The sequence below is a fragment of the Ascaphus truei genome, chromosome 6 (assembly GCF_040206685.1).
Source record: "Ascaphus truei isolate aAscTru1 chromosome 6, aAscTru1.hap1, whole genome shotgun sequence".
Classification (NCBI taxonomy): domain Eukaryota; kingdom Metazoa; phylum Chordata; class Amphibia; order Anura; family Ascaphidae; genus Ascaphus; species Ascaphus truei.
The window spans coordinates 90,353,661-90,376,588 of NC_134488.1; the positions used below are offsets into that span (position 1 = coordinate 90,353,661).

At 39.8% G+C, this 22,928-nt stretch overlaps 1 protein-coding gene across 1 annotated transcript in view; it reads left to right on the forward strand.

The window, feature by feature from the left end:
• The window catches only part of LOC142497366 (cysteine-rich motor neuron 1 protein-like), a 34,163-nt gene extending 20,360 nt beyond the window's left edge, over positions 1–13,803 (forward strand). The window contains exons 4-5 of the mRNA XM_075605057.1: positions 12,433–12,671; positions 13,530–13,803. Of these exons, the coding sequence (XP_075461172.1) occupies positions 12,433–12,671; positions 13,530–13,550 (260 nt within the window). The 3' untranslated portion in view covers positions 13,551–13,803. The remainder of the gene's footprint in view (positions 1–12,432; positions 12,672–13,529) is intronic.
• Positions 13,804–22,928: the final 9,125 nt, after the last annotated feature.

A 22,928-nucleotide genomic window follows, 5' to 3' on the forward strand; every position in this document is an offset into this window, starting at 1 on the left:
AAAATTGGGTTTGAGATTCAGTAAGCGCCGATAAGTGCTTGATTTCGCCAGGTTTCGGAGCCGATTATTTTGTTATGGCCAGTCGGCTGCCGATAAGCCTGTTTTCGCCACTGATCGCCACTTTTTTAAATTGGCTGGATTCAACAAAAAAAAACAGCTTATCGGGGCTGATCGGCACTACGAAATTGAGATGTTATGGCCGATTTCTCCCGCCAACTAAAGTTGGCAGTTTGGACGGGAGAACGATCGCTAAGGCTGCCGGAACGGCACTTAGAAAAAAAAAATCTTCTGTACATCAATGGAGTCAATGGAGCGGGGACGTATAACAGTATAGTACTGTTTACGTTTCATTGCTCACAATACAAACGTCATTTGCATTACAGTGTGGGGGGCATTCCCTGCATTGTGTCACGGCTGACGTGTATTATTTGCATAACATTATACTTTTACATGTTTGCAGCATTTGCGGGTCACATTACTCATCATGTGATGATGTGGCAAGGGAAAATACTATACTCAACTCTTAAAGGAGAACCTCACATCATAGCACACATTTTACTGCATTGATCGACAATTGTTTACATGATGTTACACATGTCACACATGTCACACATACACCGTATATTCATGTTCCTTTACATTACACAATGCTTGTAATGTGTCACGCATCTTTAAACGTTCATGTACATCTAAATTCTCATGTTTACATCTACGTTTGGTCCTCCCTATTTTCATGACGTCACTTATTGGACGCGCAATCACATTGCATATTTACATTATAACCGTTGCATTACAAGCACTTCAACCTAACTTATACGCACATGTACAGTAATTCATCATTGGGACACCTTGTAAACTCATTCTATAGCAACTATCCTCATTACACAAATGCATGCATATGCACACGACTATTCATTGTTGGCAACATGTCACAATAACATGGCTAATTACACATGTTACACAAAACTTTTCCCACATCAATCTCAGCCTTTTTGTCTCATTACATGACTGACTCTTGCGTTCACAAGTTTTACATGCATTGCACATGCAACTATTTATTTGCAAGCAATGTTTCTACAAAGCATCACGTCACATCATTGGCAAATATCATCATTCCCTGCAGAATACACACAACAACTGCACACAGCTTGCCACACAAGTACTTTATTATGTTCATGTAAAACCTTGCATTTTACTATGTCACCTGACATCATTATACCTATTTAAAGGACGCCCATTACCTGCTCATTCACAGCTACTCATTTCAAAATGTTGAGATTGTTTAGGAGACGGAGGAACATTCTTTTCTATGACATGCTTGATGATGAAGACAATCATATAGGGCAAGGTAGGGACACACCGAGGGACAGTGACAGGGACAGTGACGCGGATACGACAGGGACAGGGAGAGGGACAGGCCGAGGGACAGGGAGAGGGACAGGAGATCAGAGGAGAAGACAGAGGAGACAAGTTGTGCCTCGTCCGCGTCTGTACAGGGAGAGAACCCTGTTAGATGGGATGAGTGAGGAGGAGATTGTAAGTCGCTATCGTTTGAGTTCAGCAGCAATCTTAGCTCTTTATCAGGAGTAAAGGGGAGATTTAGATTTTTTCACAGCCAGAGGTCGTGCAGTCCCTGGGCTTGTTAAAATGCTGTGCTCATTACATTATCTTGCTTCCGCGTCATACCAGACAACTGTGGGCATAGTGGGCGGGGTCTCGCAATCTACATTCTCGCGGGCCTTGACCCAGTTTCTCTATGCACTCAATAGACGCGCTAGGAATTATATTCATTTTCCTACAGAGGCGACAGAGTGGCTGGAAGTCAGGACTGGCTTTTATAATATAGCAGGGATACCATGTGTGCTGGGTGCAATCGATTGCACACATGTTGCTTTGATTGCACCTAGTCAGAGTGAGCATGTGTACCGCAATCGGAAGCACTACCATTCACTCAATGTACAGGTGGTATGTGATGCGACGATGAGGATAATGCATGTGGTACCCAAATTCCCTGGTTCCAGTCACGATTCCTCTATCCTGAGGAACTCTTCAGTCTTCCATGCGTTCGAAGAGGGACATTTTGAATATGGTTGGCTGCTGGGTGAGTACACATTTACATGTTATAACACAAAACACATTTTTATTTAGGAATGTTGGCATTGTACCATTTGATCACTAATGTCAGCTTATGTGTGCTCCATTCATTATAGGTGACTCAGGATACGGAATTAGGCCGTGGCTCTTGACTCCGGTGCTAAACCCTCAAACTGAAGCAGAGGAGAGGTACAATGCAGCCCATATATCTACAAGATCTGTTATAGAGAGGACATTTGGCCTACTCAAGACCAGATTTAGGTGTCTGGACAGAACTGGTGGGGCTCTTCTATACAAGCCTCAAAAAGTCTCTGATATTATCCTTGCCTGTTGCATTTTGCACAATGTTGCACTCAGGCACAATGTACAATCAGACCTAGCTGAGCCTTTGGTAGACGAGCATCCCACCCATGTAGCTGCTGAAAATGAACAAACAGCCAGTGGTGGCCAGACACGCCAGAATCTCATCAATTCATTTTTTTCTTGTAAGTAAAAACAGATATGTTCCAAGTTCTACTTTTATACTTACATTATGTTATCTTAACAATAATGTTTTTTTATATAACCTTCTGTTAGGACACAGATGAATATGGGTTGCACACCTTTCTTTTCTCTGCTGTGTGCACAAAGGGATGTGGCACCGGTATGTTATTGTTGCACAGGTTATATAATCCCTCTTCAATTGTACTTTAGTTGTGTGTATGTGAATACAACTGGGGTAACAAAGCACTAATATTTTAGCATTGTGTTGTTCCTTATGCTAACACAATACACATATTATGCCCATACTCATTCATGCTTCTAGTATGCTTACATACAATGTTATTGGTGCAGTGTAACATGTACATCCATATGATGTGTACACCAGGCTCATTTACATTTTGAATGTGATTAAATATACATGGTGTTGCACATTTAACACCAAATACACACTTTGCTGTGTTGTTTACGGTACTGAAGATGGCATGTCAATGTTTGCAATTTATATATTGTTCCTTTGCATTATAGGTATATCTCCAGTATGACTGATCATGGTATGTATATTTGCTGACATCTCTCATAAGATGTGGCTACCTCAATCTTCCTATAATTATTTGAACTAAAAACCCAACATATTGGTTTAAACACAAATGTTACATATATGTACTTTCTGTATCATGTATATGCATTTAGCTACTCTTGAGGTTTCATGTGCATTGTATTACAAAATGATTACTCACATTTCATCACATTTTATGTATGTTTCCTTATAATTTCCATTAATGTAATATAGAGGTGTTTGGAGAAAAGGGGATAACTGTACTTATTTGTTTACTTACGGGAGCACATTCATCACTAGCATAGACACACTTTTTAAGACAACTGTTTGTGTCTCTATCAATTGGTGTAGGATCCATGTATAACACCGACAAATGATAACACCAGCTTTATTATGGTAGCTTATATCATCATATTGACTATACTATGTATTTTTAAACGATTAATAAACACCGTAAACTATAGTTAGTTAGGTTAATGAAATATACACAGAAACGTACTTCATAACATGATGGTGATGTCATATTCAGAACATCATGCATTGGAGGGGACCATAACATCTGGCCAGTAACATTATTTGCTACAGTCCCAAACCATTTTATCTACATACCCATGTAACAAGAGATTTTAAATATAAATGGCTACTTGGTTGTAAGTGTCCTTTTTACATTGGGAGAAGGAGTGGCTCAGTGAGTAAAGACACACACTGGCACTGATAGTTTGAAGCAGGGGAGTCTGGTTCAATTCCCGGTGTGGGCTCCTTGTGACCTTGGCCAAGTCACTTTATCTCCCTGTGCCTCATGCGGCAAAAAAACATTTGTACGTTCCACGGGCCAGGGACCTCAGGCTGAAACATGTGTCTGTAAATCGCTGCGTACAACTAGCAGCCCTATACATGAACATGCTCATATTATTATTATTATTATTGTTACATAGTTTCGACAGTCATACGTTCCATTACACAATAGAATACACAAATGTGTTAGCAGAGTGGGAATGGTTGTTATATAAAAAACACACCATGTCATAAAATGTTAGTAGTCATTAAAGAACACTCAAGAAAAATTCAATAGGCACTATTTTGCAACATCATTATGTTAATTAAGTGCTTATGCAATATAGGCATAAGGGTATCACTTTTTTAATTGTTTGTTAATAAGCGCTGCAAGCAATATAAAATTAGTTCCATATGTAGTATAGTAGTCGGTGGCTCCTCCTCACAATCATCTCATATAAAGGTAGACTCTTCTGAAATCATACATTGATCCGATTGTATCTTCCCCGACATCTCTGAAATACAGCAAACACATGATGGTCAAATATGGCACCTTACTATATATGTATCCGTGACAACGCGTTACACAGCTCTATATGATTGTGTACATACACACGTCACTCATTTATATGTTACAACTACAAGTGTACATCAGTATGTAATTTTTATTATCATTTGTAGCAGCCATAACTATGTATATGAAGTGAACGTTGCCTGTATACTGAAAAATGTGCGCGCACATCTTAGTGTGCGCACGCACTTCACGCTTGGCTCCACTAACTGTTAGCGCATGCGCAAAACAAAGCGAACGTTGTGCGTTCAATACATGTAGAAAATACCAGTAAACATCACATCTTTATTTCAAATACAATGAAGATGAAACTAAAATCATTCTAAACGAGTACATCTGTATTCTTTTAAACCAGACGTGTTTGGACAGAAAGGACGGCCGATAACACAATGCGCAAATGCAATACGTGTGACGTCATGTTAAGCCAGCGTGAAACGCACGCTAACACTCCTCCCACTCAATTAACATTCGGCTAACGCCCAGGGTACGCCTACAAACACTGAGCCGCACGCATCACACACTGCAGTTACCGTTACTATAACAAAACATGACAGCCAATAGGCTTTGAGGCGCGCACGTCGCTTGGGGGCGGGACTTACATCCGTAATCCTTTTTAAGGACGCCTTGGCCCATGACAAGGGTCCCACGTCATACGTGGTGGACCCGGTTTTCAATGTTGTAGATGTTGCATGATAACAAAACAGGTATGTGTTAGAGTTATGGAAAAATGTTGCTAATATGTTTAAAGGGATAGGAAAGTACGTATATGTATACCGTCAGCAATGTGTACTACTCTTTCAGGTTCTACTATATTGTATTAGGAAACAATTTGTTTGTGATCGCTACATGTTATGCAGTCTGCAATGTTACGCTGTATCCACGCATTGAAAGGGAAAATGGTGGTTACAAAAAAAAAAAAAATTTAAACGCAGAGTCAACGCATAACGATTGTTATATTTACCATTCTTCTAGAATTAACTCTTCGCCTGGCTGCAACTGGTCGCTCCAGAAATGCAAGGCATTTTCATCCACGCTTGACCCAACCGCTGAATCCAGTATGACACATATCTCCTCCAGGATGCGCTCATAGGAATCGCCACTGCTTTCTTCAAATAATTGGTCGGGAGGTAGGTTCATTTCTTCGGGTTCCCATTCCAATGCATTTTCAGCTGAAAGGCTTGGTACATAATCATAGTACTTTTGTTCTTGTACAATGTGGGTTTCAGGAATGGAGGCTGCAGATATTGCAGCACGTATCGATTCAAACGGATCAGTAGTAGCGGATACATTGCTATTGCCATTAGGAATAAATATGCCTTTCACGACAATATAAGTGCCGTCTTTCAGGAGAAATTGTTTTTCCGGGGCAATCTTCCAGAAACCATAGGTGTGTTGTAGCTTATCCTGGTCACGTTCAAAAAAGTCATTACTTGATAAAGTGAATCTTATTGAGGAATTAAAATTCCGTGCATGCTTACGGTCTTGGTAATAAGGATATTTTGCTCGAATGAAATCATCGATTTGGCGTGTGCTTGCTTTCTGTCCGCGACTGTTCAAGATGGCTTCACAGATCATGTACTTATACCCTAAAAGGGGATTAATATTGTTAACGAATTCATCAGCCATGTCTGAGTAGCACAAAAGCTGTGTGCAGGTCTGTGTTATTTGCTCATCAAAATGAATGTGCTGAATGGCTAACAAACTCCTGTTTTTCCTTGTCAAGGTCAACAAAACTAACTACTTTGACTCCTTATTTCAAACGCCAATTGGATTTGTTTGTCTAATTGGGTTAACAGTTGTGGTTTGTGATATGGGACTGTGGGAGAAACATTTCTCCTTCTTTTATCTCGTTTGTGAAAAACATCCCTAGAATTTGAATGCGTTCACATAGTGTTTTTTTGAACACTAACAAAGACCACTGTGTGAAAATATTTCTTAGCCAGGCATATCAGTACAAACACACACCTGCAAAAAGAAATGTTTTTTCCCCGCTTACATTTCTGTGTGTATGTGAAAGTCTGGTTAACTCCCTGTCTGCATGAGTTTAAATACGTGTGTATATATATATATCTAAATATATCTCTCTTATAAAAATATATATATTTATATATTATATTTTATTTTTTTTAATATTGCAGGAGTACACACAACATTGATGGCAGTAAGTATACCTTGTATGAAACCTATTTAAATGGTGAGAAACATGATTGAATGAAGTAATAAACATTTGTTTAAGCACAATACTGTTAGAGTCTCATACTTAGGATATTTCTCAAACATTATGCCTGTATTATTAAAATAGTGTGCTTTCACAAGGAAGCATGAAGTGTATTAGTTTGTAAAATACATGTATACCAGTTTATATAGTACTATATATATATATATATATATATATATATATATATATAGATATACACACACACACACACACACACACACACACACACACACACACACACACACACACACACACACACACACACACACACACACACACACACACACACACACACACACACACACACACACACACACACACACACTCAGTGTGTGTATATATATTTTTATACATTCTGAGATGTTATTGAAACAAGAACACACAAATGATTAAAGGACAAAATTAGAATGCCCAAGCAAGGCAAAGGTAAGTAATAATTTACACATAATCCTGCTGTACACGTACAAGAAAGATGTTTGCAGTTACTTAGGTGTTTTTATAAATGCATGTGACTAATATGCATATGCAATTCTTACATCAATTAACACACCCAAATGCAATGTTTTGCTGCAAAGTCAATGGCAGCTTCTCTAAACTTTGCAACTGGTTCCAGGTGGACCATTACTGAACAGACGATTAATACATAAATATTTATAACACTATTCATTAATTGAGTGTTAACATTTCCAAAACTTCACGTGTACAAGAACATACTTGAAAGTTTGGAAACAACACAGTCTTCAGCATACATACAATAGTAATTAGATAATGTGAAGTCAACAAAACAAGGCCAAAGACATATTTTCTGAATTATAACATTTATTTTTTTTGTTCCTTTTGCGAGCGAGTAACAGGCCTGCTTGTTGTCTCTTGAATTTTCCTTTTTCTTTTGCCACCAACTTTAGGCACAGCAGAGCCACTTTGAGTGGCCTCTGGCACTTCACGGGCAGGGCTTGTGGGCAGTGACTCACCTACAGGGCTTTTGGGCAGTGACTGTTCACCTACGGGGCTTGTGGCCAGTGACTCACCTACAGGGCTTGTGGCCAGTGATTCACCTACAGGGCTTTTGGGCAGTGATTCACCTACAGGGCTTTTGGGCAGTGATTCACCTACAGGGCTTTTGGGCAGTGATTCACCTACAGGGCTTTTGGGTAGTGACTGTGAGCAAGTTGGTAGACACTGCACAAGTGATGGTTGGTCTGTTTCATGTGTGTCTTTTGTTGTTTTTGACCAAAAACTGGTCAGTAGTAACTGCTTGTATTTTGTTTTTGTGGGCTCCTTTGTAGGTGTCAGCTGCTGATTTTGTACAGATGGCAGTGGTAGTATGTCGTCAGGAACCTGCTCAGCAATCTCTGCTACTTGACCGGTAACATTTGGGCCTGGTGAATGAATATCAGATGAATGTGGTGAAAACTGACCTGCATGAACAGATCCTGGCTGGGAGGTGTTGAATTGTGGTACATTAGTCATTCTCCAGTAATTAGCTTGTGTTTGCTGAACAACTAATGCTTCGAATGAGGTGTTGATTTTTTGCAACTGTTTCGGCACTTCAATGAAGACTCTGTGGAGATGTGCCAATTGTGAAACTGTTTCTTCCTGCAGTGCAATCATCTTTTCCAGCACTGTCATGAAGTCAGAATGGCGACGATTTTCTGCTTCCACAATTTTTCCCTCAGAAGCTACAATTGCATCGTATGTCGTATTTGCTGGACGATTTGCCGGTAAAACAGTTTCAATTGGAACGTCTTCATGGTCACTTGCTTCTATTTGTGTGTGTATGGCGGTGGCGTCATCATCATCATCATCATAATCCTCTTCATCATGTTCTACAAATAAATGTACAAATTATTAAATGTCATGTTAATCTCTGCTGTGTTACTATGTAATTGTACTGTGTCATAAGTAACAACTAACATGTTTCCATACGTTTTATAACCTCACATTAAAAACTACCTTGACTTAAGAATAATGTTTGGACTCAGTATGAAATATGAGTGAATGAAAACTTGCTGTAAACTCAAAACTCCTACATGATAGTTAACATCACTAACACAATACAAGTTGCCTTACACTTCATTTTCACTGACACTAAGTAATCCTATTTAAAGAAGATGTGCAAAACAAATAATGAACATGACAACATAACATATAGAAGAGCACATATTATATGGCCACCAACTGATACACTCACCTTCTAGGTGTGTTGAGCTGGCTGACCCAGGTGAAGACACTTGTTCAGTCTCAGGTGACACATGTCCTTCAGGGGCAACTATATATAACAATAACATAAGTTTTACATTTACATGTGTAAATATTGAACAAACAGTTATTGTATGTTCTGTATTTATGAGTATCTAACAGCATCATTTCCTTAACCCAAAATGTGTGTGTGAAAGTGAACATAAATAGTTGTAATAACAATGTACATGCCTGTGTACTTAGAACTTTTGAGTTCCCTAACATACAACATACTATGGTTCTGCAGTAATGCGTGAGGAAAAATACATTAAATTTGTCCATAAAAATCATATGTTGTGTAGTGATATCAGTATCATAATGTACATAACTATCATGAGATGACCATTCACAATGGTTATCATGAAGGTGGTCATATTGCAAAAAGTGTTGTTTTTGGTAGAGGATATGTGTGGTACATTAATATAAGATGTGGCACACATGAATGTGGCTGTGACTAAACAAGACAAGACATGCAGTGTGTCGTTGATAGTAGTTCAACTATAGATATGAGTGAACTAATGTGTGACGTACGGTTTGATAAGTAATGAGTTGTTGGGGCATTTAGTAGCTAAAGTGAAGCTTTCAAATGAGTGTGATTAACTTCAGTTGTGCTAGTGAGGTTGTAAGAACGGTTTTCCCTTCCCCAAAAAGCCTAATGAGCCACACCTTTCAATTACTTGAAACAGGTGAAAATGGTGTGAACTAAGTTGCCCCTAAAATGAGGCTGTAATTAGTGTGTGTGCTGAACCCCACCCCCTCTGTTGAAGTGTATGCTGTGATGAGATATTAATTGCAGCTGCTTTAACACAATGGTAGATGAGCTAAATAGTCGTGTGCAGTTTTGAAGTTATGAAAACAATGACATAAAATATGATACGTGTGCCTCATTATGCTGTCTGTATATGACTTAAAGCAAAAATGGACCTTTTCATAAACAACTATAGATGTGTTAGTGCAAGTGATGTTTGTAGGCCGTTGCATGCAATATATTTGATGCATGCTTAAAATAGGCAGTAATGTCATGTTTGTCGGAGTAAAATAAATAAATACACAATAATATTCTACATATTTCTGTTCTGTACCTGTAGCTAGTAATAATTTCTGATTAACATGTGTTACACATGTGTACTACCCTGTTGTTCCCCATCTTCGCCCACCATCAATTGCTTCCACTGCAGCAATGCATTTTGGGAATTCACATGTAAATGAGCACGCAATGGCACGTTCTATATTAGTTACTGCTTTTAGTAGGACTACAACATATATGTCTATTTAGATATATATATATATACAGAATCAGACATATACATATATAGATGCAGGTATGCTTATATTGTGAAGACAGTATAAAAAGCAGTGTAACTATGCAAAATAACTGTAAGCAACGACACGCCTAGTACAGTAATATTTCTCACCTGGTGGAAATTGTGAGGGGTAAATTCCTATATCACGGTCACCAGGTAAGCCTTCCACGACGACGGGAAGTAATTTTGCCCGAAGCAGCTCCTCCAATGGACTTAATATGAGACGTTGTGGTGTGGGCCCACCTCCAGTGCCAGTAGCATGCACGCGTTGGTGTTGTATTTTCTTTTTCAATTTGGACCTAATATCATCAAATCTCTTGTGACAATTCCGCTTGTCCCTCACATGATTCCCACACGCATTGACACCAATGACTATTGTGTCCCACATTTCTTTTCTGCTTGCTGAACTTGTCCGCCCTTGAAAAACATATCAAATATATGAGGTAAATGAATAATAATATAAGCACCAGTTTCCTACACTGCTAGCTGTTCCAAGAGATAGCAAACATGCTGTTTTATGTGTAATATGTGAAGCACATGAGCATTCACTACTAAACCTATACATGTAAGCAAGGTTGCATTCATATTGTATGCAGTTATGGCAAATTGACCGCCTGTGTTTAGTTGTCCTTGTAAGGCATGCTAAAAAGCTGTGTTTCCAGACTAATTAACATAGAAAGATATTGTGAAGCCATATTTGCATATGAACAAAACTCAGATGACCTAGGATCACATGTATTTGAATAATAAATGTAAATGTACACTTACCTAGTAAATGTCCATATATACTGTCATAGTGCTCCAGAATGCCAGTGACAAGAGCTGTATTTTCCTGGTCATTGAAGCGAGGATTACGTGGCTTCTCCACACGTTTCTTCCGAGCAGGTTTAGGGTCAGAGCTTGGCTGGTGCTGACTGGACTCTCCTTCTTCCAATGGAAGAGCCTCCAAAAGCTGCCCACCAGCAAGCACGCCACCACCATCCACCCCATCAGCAACTGCGCCACCAGCAGCACTCCCAGCACCAGCACTCCCACTCCTAGCACCAGCACTCACACTCCTAGCACCAGCACTCACACTCCCAGCACCAGCACTCCCACTCCCAGCAACAGCACTCCCACTCCCAGCACCAGCACTCCCACTCCCAGCAACAGCACTCCCACTCCCAGCAACAGCACTCCCACTCCCAGCAACAGCACTCCCACTCCCAGCAACAGCACTCCCACTCCCAGCAACACCACTCGCAGCACCAGCACTCCCACTCCCTGCAACACCACTCTCACTCTCAGCAACATCACTCCCCTGAACAGTACGTTCACTCCGACGCATACTCCCACGAGTAGCACTCCCACTCCCACCAGCATCACTCTTCCCACGCTTTGCGGGCATACTTCCAGCACTCACAAAAAACAGACAATAAATGTACAGCCAATCACACGAAACACTTCCACATATAAAACAAGACAAAGATGTAAACAAAACAACAATGGACAAAGCTCACCCAATACACAACAAGTCTCTCAGTCAATATGCAAATGTTCAAACAGCCAGCTCTGTGCGTCTCTCTCTCTCTCACTCCCAACAACACAGAGAATGATTAGCAGTACACGTTGCCTTTAAATATGGCGCGCAATCCAAAACATGCTTGTTTCGCCTGATTCAGCAAGATTTGTGATTGGGCAACCTAACAGCACCCCGCCACGCACGCCGATACACCTGTGTGTGATCGGCTAATCATCGTGAGAGTGGGCGGATTTGTTTTCGGGTTGATTTTGAATGTATTCGGCACTTACTGCATACGGAGAGGAAAAAACGCCAATAACATGACTAATCGGTAAGATTGCCGATTTCACATAATCGACGCTTACTGCATGAGGCCCATAGTCCCACTGTGGTCTTTCTCCCTCCTAATAGAGGTAAATGAGAATTTTAATCCTAATAGAGGTATATTAGTATTTTATCTGGTAGTGTTAGGACTTGCGAACAGGTGTCTGCCTTGACGTGGCTCGCAAGCTTACAACGCTTTGGCCAAAGGATTAAACTAAATGACCCTACTTCAAGAGAATATATAAGTATTTTACTGTGTATTTCTGTCATGTTGGATGTAGCATTGGGCTTCTCTGTCGTCTGAATATATGTAAAGTAATTATTAACTTCAATCTTGGCGTACTAACTGTGTCTGTTTTATTTTCTAAGTTAACGTGATCTGTGCCAACGTGACCTGTCCAGAAGCAGAGCAACTAACATGCCCCAGCGATTCTGTGGCTAGCACGACCCATACACCTCTCGGAGAATGTTGTCCAACGGTGCCCAGTTTCTGCACTTGCGACTTCAGCAAATGCGATGATGAATGCCCAAGAGGCAAAAAAAAAATATTGCATCAGAAAGCTGAAGGAATCCCTGGGAGCTGCTGTGATAAGTTTCAGTGTTTAAAGGTAACTAAAAATAAAAAAAATTATAACTTTTGGTATGCAAAAATATTTGTGAAGTGAATGGAAGTTATATATATATATATCTTTTATTACTCGTTATGTCGTTTTAACTGAGGAAAAACAACAATTGTGAATGAAGACATTAAATCACATAGAATACATGTAATATGAAAATAAGAAATTGCAAACGTAAAGGAAAAAAGGGTTTGGGGTAGAGGGTAGATTAGGTTGTGGGTGATCAGACAAAACGCTAAAACTCCATTTTTACAAATAGGCTATGTGCCAGATTCTGCTACAAATATGTTGATAGAATGGGGCAGGTGTGGCGTTTAGAATGTGCGATACTAGTTTTGATTCATTTACTTTAATTTAGGGATCTCAGGGGGCATCAACATTAATGAGATCTTTAATAAGGGTAATTAAGCTATTCTATAGAAGTTTGATTTTGGGGGGCAATCTCACCATGTATGTAATCTAGGTTTTTGCAATTTCGCCAAACAGAGGGGATATACCTTGGTTTGAAATGAGGGAAGTCTGACTGGTGTGAAATACCATCTGTATTAGAATATATATATATATTTGTTTTTTTTTTAATTTTCTTTTCCTTTGATAGTAATACTAACAGAGTTTTTGAAAGCAGATTGCCATATGTCATCATGAACTAAGATTTTTTTTTGGTCTTGGCTGGGTCCAACACATTACCTTTTCTGCAGTAGATACTAGTATTAACTTGAATTGACCTCTAAGGCTTATAATCTGGTTATATCATTGGTGTCTAGGGTTATTTTTATGAGCTAATGTTAAAAATGTAGTCATTGTGTTAGCGTATTAATTTGTTTAACTTTTTTATTCCCCTTCCAGGATCGGAAACCTACAGTATGAAGTGCCTCAGATGTTTCCCATATGATGGAACTCAGGAGGTCTGGGATGTGTTTAGATCAAGAGTTCTTCTCTAATTTTTTTCTATGATTTCCAAACCCCGTGATTGGGGAGCTAACTTTTGGTGGGTGTTTTCGTTTGTTTGCTATGCACTTACAAATTGTCACTGTTTCTGATGGTTTCTGTAAGTCCGGATTAAGCTGTGATATTACAGTGAACATCGATAAATAAAAGATATACTTAAGCTTTAAATCTATTACAGTCTGGTTTGCCATTCTCTCTAAATGTTGATGTATCCAGGATGTTTGCAGTTGCAGTTTCTGCATTTCACTTGTTTTCTCTTTGACAATTAAGCCTTCCAGGGTCATAGTTATTGTGAAGGGGTCTGACCAACCGGACGGCAAAAATATCAGCTAAGAACTAGAGATGGGCGACAATTTCATATCTGACTAAAGTCCTTTAGACAACTAAAGTCCACTAAGATCACTTCCTGGTTGCCAGTTCAAAGTTCCTTGTGCACAAAATGAAGCACACCTGAGATACCTGTGAGATATGTTAATATCTTGATTAGCTACAGGTTTGAGCAGTAGAGCTCAAAAGTATGCTGTGGCAGTGGTGCTACCCAGTAGCTGGTTCAGCTCACACTCCTAGAGCTGCTGCCCAGAATAGCAGAGGTTGTGGGTTCTGAAACTGTTGGGCCTGGTACCAGTATCGCATTCCTCATAAAGTGCCTTAGACGTCAATATAGTTCTTATAGAAATCCTTTTAGGAAGTTTGGCATGTGAATCATTTAAATATACTTTGCATATCTCCTAGGTATCTAAGGCCGAGTCCATAGACGGACAGGCCATGCTGAGGCGTGCGGACGCTCCGCGCTGAGCCCCTGCATCCTCAATGAGGATGCCTTGAGAGGGGGCTCACACGAGCGTCCGCAGGCGTGCTGACGAGTTGGAGGTTTCAGCCGAGCGCCAAGCTGTTTTTCAGCGCGCTGTCGGCTGAAAACCTCCAATCACAGCACAGCAGCGTCAACGTCATGGCGCCGTGACGTCGGCGCCGTGACATTAACGTCAGTGCGTCGCGGGCGATTGGCCCAGCGACATCACTGCCCCGCCTCCAACCACCTCCCCCCGGCTCCCTTCGCGCACGCTGGCTTGCCTGCAAGTCCGTGCAATCGCGCTGACTGAAGCAGGTGAGCCTCAGCGTTAACGCGCCTCTGCTCTCCCCACCCCTCTATGGCCCGGGCCTAAGGTGTTCTCCTTTTTGAGCCCAGTTGTCTCTTCATATGTTATTTGGACGAGGGTTTGAGGGGAAAGGTCATTGATACCAACTATCTGGAGTCCGCCAAGGAAAGTGCATCAGTCCTACTGACAGCGATCGATTCCCACTTGGTCTAGTGCAGAAAAGGTGCACAAAAACCATACACTAACTATTCCTAACCTACTGTGTTAGGATGGTAGCGTCACTACCCAGGACGGCTAAGAGGAACCAACCCAAGAGTTCTGCTTTTATACCTGGGGAAAAAAACAAAAAATACCAGAAAAATAACCAATCTAGTTGACCACAGGCTCGCACTTGAGGCCACAAACTTACAATTATACCCTGGTTGTTTCCTGAGGCAATTGGACCTCTGTTAACTTAGAGGGTCTCTGGGCTCCCAGAAATCACACAGCAAAGTTAAACAAATACAGTGTATACAAAGTAACAATACTATGGTAACGAACAAACCATTCGCAGCTCAAAAAGACAGCTGATAGTGTACAAACAAAAACTTGTTTTGGAATGTATAATAGTAAATAGATGACATAGTATCAGCAGCGTTCAAGTGCAGGCATTGTATGATGTTATGCAATATAATAAAACAACCAGTGCTCTGTTGAGAAGATTGTGGACCTTGATGGGGAAAAATAATGCTGGGATGCTCTGTACCGACTGCTGGCAGGAATAACTAAATAGTGGAAAAATTATAATACTGAATTACCTCTATGGTCCTGCTCGATATCACAGTCTTTTCCCATTCCGTTATGGTCCCGGCGGGATGTACAATTTTATCCCGCACTGTCTTCCAGAGCTGTGTGTAGTTGATCTTGCAAGTCTTTGATCCTGCACTCTTGCTGCAGGTCCGTCCAATCAGAGAAGGAAGCCAAGAACACTGTGGAGCATTGGTGGACAACACGAACAAGCCAAAGAACTCACAACTCACCGTGTTTGAACAAAAAATAAAAAAAGTTTATTAAACTACATATTAAAAAAACATACTATGGACAAAACATAAAGATTTCTCCTCCCACGCGTTTCACGCTGTCATAGCACTTTCTCAAGGAGTATGAGTAGAGAGTATGTTGACTGGTTTATAAAGCCCCTCCCTTTGGCAAACTCAGCTGATTGAGATTAAATTTAATCATGTCTTAGTATTACGTGCAATGGTACATATTGAAATTAATCGTTTGAACAATATGATGTTGTTATCGAAACGGAATCCATTCTATTATGCAACAGAATATAAAACATTCTCTAATGAGCTTATAGTATATATAGTGCACCAGCAAAGATGGATATTGAGTATATATAATTGCTTTAAAAGACAATAAACATAAGTGACTGTAGCAGCCTATCACATAAATATGTGTTATAAGGATAACTAGCCAAATAGCTGGTGCGCTGTATATGTATACATAAAGTGAATTAGATTAAACATAACAGAATTACACCACTACATTATACTAATCTTGTTAACAACTTAATACCTTGATTATTAGATATGTGAGAGCATTTAAAGCTACAGATATTACAATATAGTATCAATTATGTCTTGACCTATCAATAGGGACATAGACACAATGTATTAGTTGTTAAAAATGTGTGTATATGTGTCAACACAATGCAGAAACGTCCCAACTTGGGAAAAAATTATGAAGTGAGACTTTGTTTGTGACATGGACATTAGCTAATCATGAGGATAAAGAAACATTATGTATGTCATGTTCAAGGAAGGATCATAGTACATATCCAAAATATTTTTATTTATTTATACAAGATATAAATCTAAAGAGACGTTGTATACATTCTTTTATATGTCTTTTTCAAAGAAAATATTTTAAGTCCCACTGGGAATTCAATCCATTCGGGACTAAAGTATCCAATGAAAAAATCAAGTATGCCTGTTTTATAAAGCATATTAATTCTATCACCTCCCCTGACATGCATACTAAAGTGTTCAATAGCAATGCATGTGAAATTCTGAAGTGAACCATTCTGGCATTAACAAAAATGTTGCGAAACAGGATGACTTAAATCTTTCTTAAAAATAAATCTCATGTGTTCCATGATTAGAGTTTTTCATTTTCTTGTAGTAAGACTGACTTATCTCTTATTACATCCACACACAAGCTTGTATATAATAAACTCAATATTACAGTTGATAAAGGACATAATGTTATATGACCTGGTACCCTCCATATTGTCGAAGATCTTAGTTTTAATTACATGTTTACAAATTTTGCAACGTCCGCATGGGAAATATCCTTTAAGATTCGGAAAAAAATTCTCAGTGTATGTTTATCATTTCTCACCATACTTGGAGAAATTATATTCCCCAAAGTTTGAGATTTTCTAAACACAAATTTGGAATTCATGAATGTTATACCTCTGAGAAGAGTATCTATTGGAGCAAGCTCCAATGTTTGATAATAATGCGTTTAATCGCATACGCTTGGTTGCTGAATTGAGTGATGAAATACGGAGGGTCCAGATCTGATACATTTTGTGTATGACTAGCTCTCTCTTTTTCCCCCTCATGACTGAGATATGTTAGCTCATCTCTATTTTGTTTAATAAATCATGACAAAGGGTAATATGTCGTGTTGTTGTTCATCTGAGGTTGTATTTACCTAATTTTTAGACCTGCTAAGGATGCGAAGATGATTGTTATTATGTCCTGATATGTAAAACCATAGAATTCAAAGAGGGTGTACTTTCTTTTTCACACAACTGTATGTGATACCATCACTGTCCTCTAGGTGCTGGAACAGTGCAGTAAGTGCGCGTTCCAGTCTACAGATAGTTAATCTTCCATAGAGAAAATAGCAGCAGCCAACTAATTAATCAGGCTGGACTCCTTGAGTGAACAAGGAAGTGTTTAAAGCAGATACAGCGAGCTGCCAACTGAGAGACTGTTTTCCCCCAGAGAAGGGGGGGAGGGGAGATAGAACGTACTCCCCAGCTGTAGAAAAGGCTGGCACAGTCCCCTAGACCCGCAGGTCTGCTGGGACTGCCTGGGCCATTAATCCCATGAAGCAGAAGGAACGACGCCAGACCATGCTGAAGTGGGGATGTCCTGTCCTTAATATTGGACTTACAGAGGAGAGATTCTCTGAGCTTTTGTGGGGCCAAGCTCCCCTAGGAAGGAAGGATGTGAGGCCGTGCTGAATCAGGGATGTCTGCTCCGATGGACTAACAGATAAGATAGACACTATATTCATGTGCTTAAGACTGTTCAGGTGGGGTGCATATGGTACTACATGTTTTAAACTGGGAATCAGTATAGTTGGCCAGCTGTCATTAGAAATTGCTGAAGCAAATTTGTGTTATTTTCCCTAAAGGGAATAGGTGTTCTTTTTATTTTTTGTTTTGACTTAAAGGGACGATGGGCCTCTTGGTGTATGATTTAATCCCTGTACATAAACCCCATATAGAGAAATACAGTGTTTCCTGCCTTGAATTGAGACTAAAAGAGACTGCAATCTGATGTGGATATATCTATCTATCTCGCTATCTCCATCTCTATATATATATCGTGTTCTATTTAAGAGTGAGCCACACTGAGCTAAGGTTGCCCAGGGGTCATAAAGCACCGGTTAATATACATTGGCGAGAAAAAGTTTGTAAACCCCTTAGGATGTTCACATATTTCAAACCTAAAATTTTATTAGATCGTAATCTTAGTCCTAATAATAGATCAATATACCCTGATCAAACAAATTACAAAAGAACACAAATGATTCAACATTCAATATCCACGTGTTAAAAAGTAGTATGTAAACCTTTAGATTCAGTACCTGGTGGCATCCTCTTGAGCAGCAATGACTTTAACTAAACATTTCCTATAACAGCTGGTCAGTCTCTCACATCGGTTTTGAGAAATGTTGGCCCATTCCTCCTTGCAGAACTGCTTCAACTCATGATTCCCTTCCATCCGTGAGGTGAAGCTGAACCGAATGGTCTGACATTCTCCTCTAGAATCTTCTGATACAATGCAAAATTCATGGTTGTGTCAATAATGGCAAGACGTCCAAGGCCTGAGGCAGCAAAGCAACCCCAGACCATCACACTCCCACCACCATGCTTGATGGTTGGGATGAAGTTCTTCTGTTCTAATGCATTGTTTGGTTTTCGTTAAAAATGCCTTTTCTTATTGAGGCCAAAAGTTCTATCTTTGACTCGTCTGTCCAGAGAACATTGCTCCAGAAGTCTTGTGGATCATCTACAGAATGTGCTCTTTCACGAACTTCAGACGGGCAGCAATTGTCTTTTTAGAGAGCAGTGGTTTTTGCCTGGCTATACATGCATGAACAAGATTCTTGTTCAGTATTTTTCGGATAGTTGAGTAATCAACATTCACATTAGCCAAGGCGAGAGTAGCCTGCCTATTCTTGGATGTTACTCTGGGGTTCACAGACATGTAGGAAAAAGCCCTTGAGTTGTAACAAAATTCCATGACAGAAGTGAAGACATACTACTACTGTGCATGCGCCCATGCGCTCGGCACACCAGTGCATGTGCAGACCTCAAAGTGCTTCCCTTACATTTGCAGCCCGCACCACATCCGCGCATGCGCAGAACTCAATGCTCTTCCCTTCCATTTCAGCACACACGGATATTGGAGCCAGCGATGTGATGTGGCGGTCGGGCTCCCTACTGTGTTAATCCAATGGGCCATTAGTCTGCCGCAGACTACCATGAGTAGTATTTGGTGAATTTGCCAAAATCTAGAACTAGATCTTTACCAAATCTGCAAATTTGTGAATTTTCTGATCTCTGGAGTTATCTACCTGGCAGTGTGCGCCTGTGGAAAAATTATATGGGGTAGATGAGGTGACAATTCAAACAACGTGTCCTTGAACACATAAGCACCATACCCAAAAAACTAGACATCCATGTGGCAAGGCACATTAACCATTGCCATAATGGCAATCTCAACTCAATCTAGTTTACAGGTATTGACCAATACTCACCTGGCCTGAGAAGGGGAGACTGGGACATTGAACTCCAGAAAAAAGAGGCACGATGGATCAACATGCTCCAAATGTTATAATCCACAGGTCTAAGTGAGGGCTTCGTTTTCACCCCATTTATTTAAGACCGCCTAGATTTGTTTATTACCTAGGATTTTGTGCTTCTGATGAACTACTCCTCATACCTCTTCACCCAGGTTCTATATGTACAACAAACCATGTTCTGGAAGAGCTTATTGGCTTGGAGATCCTGCGTTAATTAAATATTTTATTCTCTCTACACAAAGTGGTATCCTGGAATCCATTTTTGAGCATCGTGTGTATTACACTTACTGTATGGGGAGAGACCAGACAGATGACAAATTTTCACGGATGAAGAGGCAGAGGAACACACAGCTTTTAGAAAAAAATATAATTTATTATACGGGAACCATACAATTATAAATATTATGAGAGAATTATCAATAGAATTAGAAGAGGATGATTAAATTATTCAGTAACTATGTACAGTATACTAACTCAGTGCTCAATATTATTATAGTGAACTCTCCAACCCCAAACATTGCCCATTCAAACCTTAATGTGTCACTTTGAACTGATAATGATCTTCCTTGCTTCACTTGGCCAGTATCTAGGTGTGAAAGTGCTTTTATTGGCAATCTGTGCCCACTTTTGTTTTTAAGTTGTCTTCTGAGAGTTACATTGCCTTTTGAGCCCCCACTACAGTTTCAGATCTGTTGTAGCAGTGTTGGCAATTGATTGTGTTCTTGGCTGCAACCCAATCTATCTTTATTTGATACTAGACCAGCGAGGATTTGACTGCGGGGGTTTTCAACACCAGGATCAAGTTACATACTGTAGTAGAGGAGGATGAAAAAAGATATATGTCCATCAAGTTAAACCTATTTAGATTGACACATACTCATCCTAGATTTGTATTTACACAATATTGATCTAGAAGAAGGCAAGCAAAAACCCCAGTGAAACAGTATTCAATGATGTCTCATAAGGTTAAATACCACACAGTAGTGATTATATAGGCGCTTCCACAGAGAGTGGTCACTAACAATAAAGTGATCAGCAAATAGTGCTTTAATACAAAGTGAATAATAAATGTGACAGTATCAAAAAATAACAAACACACAAAACCCCAGCAAGCTCTTTTTGGAAACCCCTGAGCCCCCACAAAATATATATGTATATAAGTGTCAAAAAGGAGAGCTTTGAGCATGGCATATGTACTGTATACAACAGACGACAGAGAAGCCCAATGCTACATCCAATATGACAAAAATACACAGTAAAAAAAAAAAAAGTTTTTACAGCGCTAATGCTAAAAAATAAAGAACTAGTGATAATATTAATATTACAGTAACTACTACAAACTTTAAATTAAAGGTGAGGCTACATAGGCAAAAAATGACCAACACAGATCAAACAAACCTAACAATAAAAAACAAACAGCCGGCGCCTACAATAAAATAGCTCAGTGAATAAATTCTGACCAAATGAAGAATCCAATCACGGATATCAAGCAGTCCTGAGAAAGATCTTGACTGAAGTCTTACAGCACAGACAAACAAACACGAAAGACAAAAAAAATAAAGACAAAAATCATAGTGTAACCCTAATAAATAAACCATAAAAATTCAAACACATAAGAAGAATAACCAAATAGCTATCACAATTTAATAAAACAATGTAAATAAATATAAAAAAGGCAAACAATTGCCTGTTAGGCTTGAGACATAGGCAGAACAAGTTCATCCAGTAGGGGTAAAATTAAAATCCTACTTACAGCAAAGCTGAAAATAATAGGCCCATAGAACAGATCTCCTTCCTCCCCAGGTGTGTAAACCTCTGCAGGGGACGCCACACGAGTCCTCGGAGCTCCGTGCTGCTCAGACATTGTTTTATTAAATTGTGATAGCTATTTGGTTATTCTTCTTATGTGTTGGAATTTTTATGGTTTATTTATTAGGGTCACACTATGATTTTTTTCTTTGTTTTTTTTTTTGTCTTTCATGTTTGTTTGTCTGTGCTGTGAGACTTCAGTCAAGATCCCTCTCTGATATCCATCAAGATCCCTCTCTGATCTCCCTCTTTGATATCCGTGATTGGATTCTTCATTTGGTCAGAATTTATTCACTGAGCTATTTTATTGTAGGCGCCGGCTGTTTGTTTTTTATTGTTAAAAATACACAGTAAAATACTTACAGTATATATTATCTTGAAAAAGGGTGGCATATGTATACATACAGGGTTTGCCTTGTCGTGGCTCGCAAGCTTACAAAGCTTTGGCCAAAGGGTTAAACTAAATGACTATTTTTCAAGAGAATATATAAGTATTTTACTGTGTATTTTTGTCATATTGGATGTAGCATTGGGCTTCTCTGTCGTTTGTTGTATACATATGCCACGCTCAATAGCACTCCATTTTGACACATATACATATATATTTTGTGGGGGCACAGGGGTTCCCAAAAAGAGCTTGCTGGGGTTTTGTGTGTTTCTTAACTTATTTTCAGCTGTCTCAGATGTTGGAGGTTAGTGGCTCTTCCTTCCCAGGTTTTAAGCCCGCCCCTCCCCACTTCCAAAGTGATTAGGTCCTTTCATTTTACTGGATATAGGTAAGTATTGGTAAAAGTAAGTAAAAAACGCACTTCTGTGATATTTGCCTTTGATTATCGTGCTTATTGAAAGTGTGTTTTTTACTTACTTTTACCATAAAATATTTTTACTTACTGATCTGCGCTATGGATGCATTTTTTCTCCGGCACTGAGGTACATCTCTCCTGAGATACTACACAAGCACAGACCTAGCCACAGTTTTGGAGTCGCGCTTTTATTTTTTTATACACTGTGAGTAGGCATTTTATATGAGCAAAACTCACCTATGATCTGGGACCTTGTCACAAACATCTGCACTTACAGTGGCGGCCGCCTTTATTCTCCTGCGGCCGCCACCGCAATGTGCGGGCAATGTGCGGGCAGACGTGGCTGGTTTCTGACGCGTGCCGCGCGTCACTGTGGCGCCGGTCACACGTGCCAGGGTTCTGCCGGCATCCCCGAAGGTCGAAGGGGTAAGCGGGGTAAGGGGAAGATGCGGGGAAGATGCGCGAAGATGCGCGAAGCAGAGGCGGAGCAGCCA